This window comes from Mustelus asterias, unplaced genomic scaffold (genome assembly GCF_964213995.1).
Source record: "Mustelus asterias unplaced genomic scaffold, sMusAst1.hap1.1 HAP1_SCAFFOLD_2333, whole genome shotgun sequence".
NCBI lineage: Eukaryota > Metazoa > Chordata > Chondrichthyes > Carcharhiniformes > Triakidae > Mustelus > Mustelus asterias.
Window position 1 is genome coordinate 39,902 of NW_027592278.1, and position 8,348 is coordinate 48,249.

Below are 8,348 nucleotides of genomic sequence, written 5' to 3' on the forward strand. Positions count from 1 at the left end.
AATAAAACAACCACCCAGTGTGGGGTTCAGGATTCTAACTCAGGGTTTCTGAGCCCCAGGAACCACTAACTGAACCAGCCGGGAATTGTCTCCACAAAACTTCCCCAACTCCCTCCCGGGAAAAAGCTGCAAACCCGGGAGCTGCAGCTTTTTACTGGGGGTGTTGGGACCTCCAGCGGGTGTTTGTGAATCCTCCCCGCCCACCTCCCAGGGTTTCCTTCCTTCCCAGAGATCAGAGTCCTCATTGATTTGAGGCCAAAGTGTAACCTCTTATTTATTGTCCCCCTCCCCCATCCTCTGATGTGAACCATCCTCCAGTGGCTGAGCCAGGATGGGGCCGTTAACCTGGGCCTGTTCCCGGGAGGGAGGGAGAAGCCCCGCAGCTGCAAACCAGGGAGCTGACAATGATTCTGAAGGGTTTGCGGATCCACAAAGTGTTTCCAAATCCTCCCAGCCACCGCCTAACGCTGACTCCGCTTCTCCGGGACAAACAAGCGCCAAGGACAGCAATGACACTGCGCATGCTCCACATCACAGTGCCCGGGGGCTGATTGACGGCAGCTCCGGACCAATAGGAAGAGGGGGTGGGGCTGGAGGACTGCGCGGGAGCGGCTGGTCCTCCAACCAATCGGAGTGAATGAGGGGCGGGACCTGAAGCATGCGCAGTGCGGGTAATGGCGACGGACGGACGGTTTTAATTTGGAAGCGAGATCAATACGAGGTAGAGGGCGGCGCGCGGGGAATGATAAATGTGGCGGGTGGGTGGAGAGACTTTGTAAACATGTTGTTCAAACCCAAACCCCGGAAATGAACTTCCCGGTCCCCCCCTTTGTACCAAATGGAGCGGCAGCTTGTAGTGTTAGACCCGGGCTGACTGCCGCCATTGAGGCTGCATGTGGGAGGCCGGCAGGGATTGTGATTGGAGAGGGAAGCCCTGACGTCACAATGGAATGGGTGAGGGTGTGACGTCACAATGGAATGGGTGAGGGTGTGACATCACAATGGAATGGGTGAGGGTTCCAGATGAGCTGAGACTGGGCTGGAGTCGGGCGATGGCACTGACATGCGGCCCGGTGGCACAGTGGTTAGTGCAGCTGCCTAACAGCGCCAGGGACCCGGGTTCAATTCCAGCCTCGGGTCGCTGTCTGTGCAGTGTTTCTACATTCTCCCCGTGTCTGTGTGGGTTTCCTCCGGGTGTTCCGGTTTCCTTCCACAGTCCAAAGATGTGCCGGTGAGACGGATTGGCCATGATAAATTGTCACTTGGTATATAGAACATAGAACAGTACAGCACAGAACAGGCCCTTCGGCCCACGATGTTGTGCCGACCTTCATCTGAAACCAAGATCAAGCTATCCCACTCCCTACCATCCTGGTGTGCTCCATGTGCCTATCCAATAACCGCTTAAATGTTCCTAAAGTGTCTGACTCCACTATCACTGCAGGCAGTCCATTCCACACCCCAACCACTCTCTGCGTGAAGAACCTACCTCTGATATCCTTCCTATATCTCCCACCATGAACCCTATAGTTATGCCCCCTTGTAATAGCTCCATCCACCCGAGGAAATAGTCTTTGAACGTTCACTCGATCTATCCCCTTCATCATTTTATAAACCTCTATTAAGTCTCCCCTCAATCTCCTCCGCTCCAGAGAGAACAGCCCCAGCTCCCTCAACCTTTCCTCATAAGACCGACACTCCAAACCAGGCAGCATCCTGGTAAATCTCCTCTGCACTCTTTCCAGCGCTTCCACATCCTTCTTATAGTGAGGTGACCAGAACTGCACGCAATATTCCAAATGCGGTCTCACCAAGGTCCTGTACAGTTGCAGCATAACCCCACGGCTCTTAAACCCCAACCCCCTGTTAATAAAAGCTAACACACTATATGCCTTCTTCACAGCTCTCTCCACTTGAGTGGCAACCTTTCGAGATCTGTGGATATGGACCCCACGATCTCTCTGTTCCTCCACAGTCTTCAGAACCCTACCTTTGACCCTGTAATCCACATTTAAATTAGTCCTACCAAAATGAATCACCTCACATTTATCAGGGTTAAACTCCATTTGCCATTTTTCAGCCCAGCTTTGCATCCTATCTATGTCTCTTTGCAGCCTACAACACCCCTCCACCTCATCCACTACTCCACCAATCTTGGTGTCATCAGCAAATTTACTGATCCACCCTTCAGCCCCCTCCTCTAAGTCATTAATAAAAATCACAAAGAGCAGAGGACCAAGCACCGATCCCTGCGGCACTCCGCTAGCAACCTGCCTCCAGTCCGAAAATTTTCCATCCACCACCACCCTCTGTCTTCGATCAGATAGCCAGTTACCTATCCAATCGGCCAACTTTCCCTCTATCCCACACCTCCTTACTTTCATCATAAGCCGACCATGGGGGACCTTATCAAACGCCTTACTAAAATCCATGTATATGACATCAACCGCCCTACCTTCATCAACACACCTAGTTACCTCCTCAAAAAATTCTATCAAATTTGTGAGGCAGGGGGATTAACAGGTAAATATGTGGATAGGGCCTGGATGGGATTTTTGTCAGTGCAGGCTCGATGGGCTGAATGGCCTCATTCTACACTGTATTTTGTTATTAATTATTCTTAATTAATTACTATTAATACTTCTTGATGATGTGGACATGTGGCTGGAAGCTCACCTTGGGATGAACTATTTCACCCTGGTTGTGAACAGCCTGGTTCAGCCTCAGCCAGTTGCCAGGAGGAGAGATAAAGTTGTTGGCGAGGGAGTGGAGTTTGTAGTGGGGACTGAACACAATGGGTTCAGTCTTCCCGGTATTTATATGAAATACATTTCTGTTCTTTCAGTACTGGATGTCAGACAAGTCCGGATGGTGTGTGAGTTGGAGAGGAACTTGGAGGTGATGGTGTTCATAGGGTTTGGAAATTCTGTCAAAGTTCCTGTTGAGTTGTAGATGTATAAAATCTCTCTCTTCACCTCCGGCCTCTCCTACTTCTCTGTTTCCACTCCGAGTGTGGAGATGATGCCAGTGTTAGACTGGGGTAAGCACAGTAAGAAGTCTCACAACACCAGGTTAAAGTCCAACAGGTTTATTTGGTAGCAAATTTGAGAGGCCGGCAGGGATTGTGATCGGAGAGTGAAGCCCTGACGTCACAATGGAATGGGTGAGGGTGTGACGTCACAATGGAATGCGTGGGAGTGTGACGTCACAATGGAATGGGTGAGTGTGTGATGTCACAATGGAATGGGAGAGAGTGTGACATCACAGTGGAATGGGTGAGGGTTCCAGATGAGCTGAGACTGGGCTGGAGTCGGGCGATGACACTGACATGTGGCCCGGTGGCACAGTGGTTAGTGCAGCTGCCTAACAGCGCCAGGGACCCGGGTTCAATTTCAGCCTCGGGTCGCTTTGGAATTGGAATTGGAATGCCCTTGGAATTGCGGAGAGAGTGTGACGTCACAGTGGAATGGGTGAGGGTTCCAGATGAGCTGAGACTGTATTAAGAGTAAAAGCATGGCGAGAGAGAGAATAGATCCCCTTAAAAATCAGGATGGCCATCTGTGTGTGGAGCCACAGGAGATGGGTGAGATTTTTAATGAATACTTCTCCCCTGTGTTTACTGTGGAGAGCACCATGGGTACTAAAGAAATAAGGGAAACAAGTGGTGATGTCTTGGGCACACGCATGTTACTTGGGAGGAGGTATCTGCAGCCTTATAAAAGCAAATTACTGCGGATGCTGGAATCTGAAACCAAGAGAGAAAATGCTGGAAAATCTCAGCAGGTCTGGCAGCATCTGTAAGGAGAGAAAAGAGCTGATGTTTCTTGTCTCGATGACCCTTTGTCAAAGCTCTGAAACATCAGTTCTTTTCTCTCCACCCAGGTGCTGCCAGACCTGCTGAGAATGGGGAGAGAGTGTGTGGGATGGAGATTTCCAGCTTTTGGGGAATGAGAGAGGAAAGAATGTTCCATAGAAATTGTCTGTTCTGAATTTCTATCCTGTACTGACACTGATGACTTTTGGAAACTCATTTTACAGGATATTGAAAGAGGAATCACAGGTTGAAATCTCAAACGTCACGTCTAGACGTGACAGAGTCATATTCCTTGGGACTTCAATATCATCGGACTTTGAATCCAGAAGGAGAAATGATTGTCCAGTCTGTCGATTTGAAAAGATTTGAAATGTCAGTGTGAGTGAAAAAGCATCAACACACTGCCACACTCGAGTGAGAGTGTTCCGATGCACTGACTAAAGAGCTTTAACCAGTTCCACAGTCTGAATAAATATCACAACATTCACAGCGGGGAGAGACTGTAATCTTGTTCTGTGTGTGGACGAAGTTTCAACTAATTGTCCACTCAAGAGAGAGGTAAGGACACCTGCACCATGGAGAAACCATGGAAATGTGCGGACTGTGAGAAGGGATACAGAGCCCCATCAGAGCTGGAAGCTCATCGGCGCAGCCACACTGGGGAGAGGCCGTTTATCTGCTCTCAGTGTGAGAAGGGATTTAATCAGTTACCCAGCTTACGGATACACCAGCGGGTTCACACTGGGGAGAGGCCATTCACCTGCTCTCAGTGTGGAAAGGGATTCAGTCAGTTATCCAACCTGCAGAGACACCAGCGAATTCACACTGGAGAGAGGCCATTTACCTGCTCTCAGTGTGGGAAGGGATTCACTCGGTCATCCCACCTGCAGAGCCACCAGCGAGTTCACACTGGGGAGAGGCCATTCACCTGCTCTCAGTGTGGGAAGGGATTCGTTCAGTTATCCGACCTGCAGAGACACCAGCGAGTTCACACTGGAGAGGGGCCATTTACCTGCTCTCAGTGTGGGAAGGGATTCACTCGGTCATTCCACCTGCTGAGACACCAGCGAGTTCACACTGGGGAGAGGCCATTCACCTGCTCTCAGTGTGGGAAGGGATTCACTCGGTCATCTCACCTGCAGACACACCAGCGAGTTCACACTGGGGAGAGGCCATTCAGCTGCCCTCAGTGTGGGAAGGGATTCACTCAGTTATCCACCCTGCGGACACACCAACGAGTTCACACTGGGGAGAGACCGTTCACCTGCTCTCAGTGTGGGAAGAGTTTCAGAGTTTCATCCCAGCTGCTGAGACACCAACAAGTTCACGAGTGATTCCAGGGGTTGGATTCTGCTGTTATTGTTTCTGCTCTCAGTTACATCCAGGATTGCATTTTGTTCATTCTCACAGTTGGTCAATGGGAAGGGTCGGAGGGTTTCTTTCTGCTGGACTGGCTGGTCTCAGCCTCCAGTGGGCTGATGCTCTTTGAGTCTTGTTGCGAATACCTGGTTTCAAATGTCACAAGGATCACAGAGTGACAGGGTGTGAGGAAGTTCAGAGATATTTAGTCAGCATTTCTGTTTGAAACCCCCCAAATGCCCATCCAATTTCCTTTGTAATTGTTTGTTGTCTCCACTTCCTTCACCCTCATAGGCAGCGAGTTCCAGGTCATTACCATTCACTGCATCAAAATATTCTTCCTCACATCCGCCCCCCCTCCCCTCCGCGCCTCTGATCCAGAACCTTAAATCTGTGTCCACCTTGTCCTTGTCCCATCAGCTAATGGGAACAGCTTTTCTTTGTCCACCTTATCTAAACCTGTCAGAAGCTTGTCCACCTCTATCAAATCTCCCCTCAACCTCCTTTGCTCCAAGGGGAACAACCCCAGCCTGACATCGACAATAAAGAACAAACGAACAGAATGTGTTAATACCTGAAATCAAACGGGAATGTTTAATTTCTGTTTTAATGATATTGTGAATATATTGTCCTGGACAATAAAGGAACTGGAATAACTCACCTTGGGTGTGGTTGAATGGAATATATCAATCTGATATCCACCTACAGTCTAGTGAAAGTCTGGAATGGGATGGGATAGATGGGATAAATAAGTTGATCACTTTCTCTGGGAGATATTTACAACTTTGTCCATGAACTTTGTTTGAAAGTCCGGCCACTACATGAAATATCAGCACCATAACAGGGGGAGATAAGAAAGACAGACACTCACTTTGATCTTTTCATCCGTGCATCTGAGAGTTAAGAATGTGTGACATGATTTTGGGACACCGGAGTGAGTGTACAGATGTGATTTGTTACATGTGAAAAATAACAAGCCTAAATTCATGGTGAGATGGAGTGAAGAGCGGGTCCCAAACACACACAGCTACTTGAGACACAGCAGGAGATGAAATGGTTAATGTGGCCAGGGGATTGAGACAACATTGTGACATCATCAAGGCACTGACACACACTCCAGAGAGAAACTGAGTTCAAAACAATCAGGGTCCAATTAAACACACTGCACATGCTCACAAAGTGAGTGAAATTACAGTAAAATGGATAATATTATAGATTGGGACAATTAACCGCTTGGGAGAAATAACACAGAGTAAGAACTGTCCACAATTTGGATAAGGGTAAAGAGAGAGTTGGAGAATCTTTTACATCCATGCTTGATCTGTTGCTTGAAGCATCTGTCCTTATGTACAAGTAACCTAAAACTCACGGTGCTCCTTCAGTAGTAGGAAAGATCGATTAGATGTTACCCCAGGCGGGGCCAGAACAGAACTGGAAAATAACGGATTGAAATTGTGTGAGGGATCAGAGAGAGAGTTCTCCCCCCTCAAGGTGTGGACTGTAAGAATCCTGGGGGACCCCCTACTTTGGGTTTTCTTGCTAATTAGTGAATATTATATTAGATTCTATAACTGGCTGTGCATTGATTTTGAATTTGATTGTTACACTTCTCCTGTTTTTATTCCTGTTGTGATTACACTCTGGGTAAGGATGGTTGGCAGCTGACAGGATGGGAAATTGTGGTTTGGATCTTCATTAACCAAATGTTTTATTGATCTGAAAGGTGTAAAAGGGGCCAAACTTCAGCAGAAATCCAGCAGAGCTGAGAACAGATGACTTGCTCTGTGGGAACAGGGAGTATCTGTTGGCTAAGATCAAGTGTATGGACGGCAGCCCATGGTCGGCCGCACTTGGTTGAGGTCATTAGGTTACGCTGAGGCTTCATATGTTTCATATGAAGCAATTTTTAAAAGCGGCATCTCGGCCTTTTGGCTAAGATGCAAATGAGCTCAAGTCTTGGAGGAGGATCCTCCCCCTTCTCCAATCAGCTTGGCTCATGTAGATCAGGCCCAGGACCAGGTGGTTTGGTCGCTCGCCCTGTCTTGTCAGCCTGGATCGGAAATGTCTCAACTTGTTGAGACTCTGAATTGGATTTGATTTGATTGAATTGGAAAAGTATTTTAAAAAAAACAGGGAGATAAACAGCTCCCAGAGGACAGAGAATACAGGAGTGCCTTGAATCCTAGGTGACACCTGTGTGTCAAGACCACCATGTTTTCACTGCTTGGCATGGGAATGCTGACTCCCTGTACCAGGGACGGAGCGTGGGAAGACAATTGGTTTTAGAGTTTGACGTGACTTGGGCAGGTACTGATGGTTCAATGACAGGTTTTGTAATTGGTCCGTTCACGTGTTAGCTGGGCAATGATTGGGTTAAATCAGTCTCCATAGACTTTGTGATGTAAAAAAGTATAAGAAGGGATTCCCCGAGCACAGAGATTAGTCGTGGTTTTACTTATTGCATTGACTGGTGCCATGGCATCTGGAGCAGAGCAGGGAGCATTTCCGTGGAGATGCTGCTTCTACCCAGAGTGTAATGGTAATGCTGCTGCACTTTGATACGACTGCTCAGACATTAGCCTGTGTCAGCTCTTATTGATACTGAATAAAATCTAACCACTGTCACCAATAAGGGTATCACTGGCAATCATTTCAGAGTTTGGGAAAAGGGGAGAAAGGGTTAATTGATTCCCTGAACCCCATTTTCTAACATCGCTGAGTCAAAAATAAAATCCCATCTCCCCCTCTGGCTCCTACCTCAGAGGGACTCACTTTCTGTTAAAGAGCCTGCCAACCCCTCTCACCCACTTTCCCTAAAGTGCATCAATCTCATCAGGAAAAGTCCAAAACAATCAAATATTTTGACTGATAAAAGTTTATTGATGAAACAGAACATGGTTAAAACAAACAGAAAACGACTTGAGGATCAAAGACAACCAGAATAAAGGATGTTCACAATTTTCTGGACACAACTGGATTCTCTTCAGCTCCTCTGTACCCTGTTCCCGCGACTCCCCGCTTTGGACACAGGGACACTGAACCCAGGGTCACGTCTCCATCAGCCCCAGTCACCTCCTCCCGTGTCCTGATTGATTGGAGGCCCATTTCCCACTCCAGTACCTTCCTGTCTCTCTATTATTGCGATGCCCAGGGCAGTATCCCAACTGGGGCACAG

General features: G+C 48.1%; 1 protein-coding gene across 2 annotated transcripts; it reads left to right on the top strand.

Moving 5' to 3' along the window:
- Positions 1–658: 658 nt before the first annotated feature.
- LOC144489587 (uncharacterized) lies at positions 659–7,800 on the top strand. Of its 2 annotated transcripts, none has more exons than XM_078207455.1 (2): positions 659–721; positions 4,039–7,800. In XM_078207455.1, the coding sequence occupies exon 2, from the start codon at positions 4,390–4,392 to the stop codon at positions 5,146–5,148; it is 759 nt and encodes a 252-aa protein (XP_078063581.1). In that variant the 5' UTR covers positions 659–721; positions 4,039–4,389; the 3' UTR covers positions 5,149–7,800. The 2 variants fall into 2 exon arrangements, with proteins under 2 accessions (XP_078063581.1, XP_078063582.1); XM_078207456.1 differs by lacking the exon at positions 659–721 and adding an exon at positions 832–954 and having other exon boundaries at positions 4,039–5,828.
- The last annotated feature ends 548 nt before the right edge of the window (positions 7,801–8,348 follow it).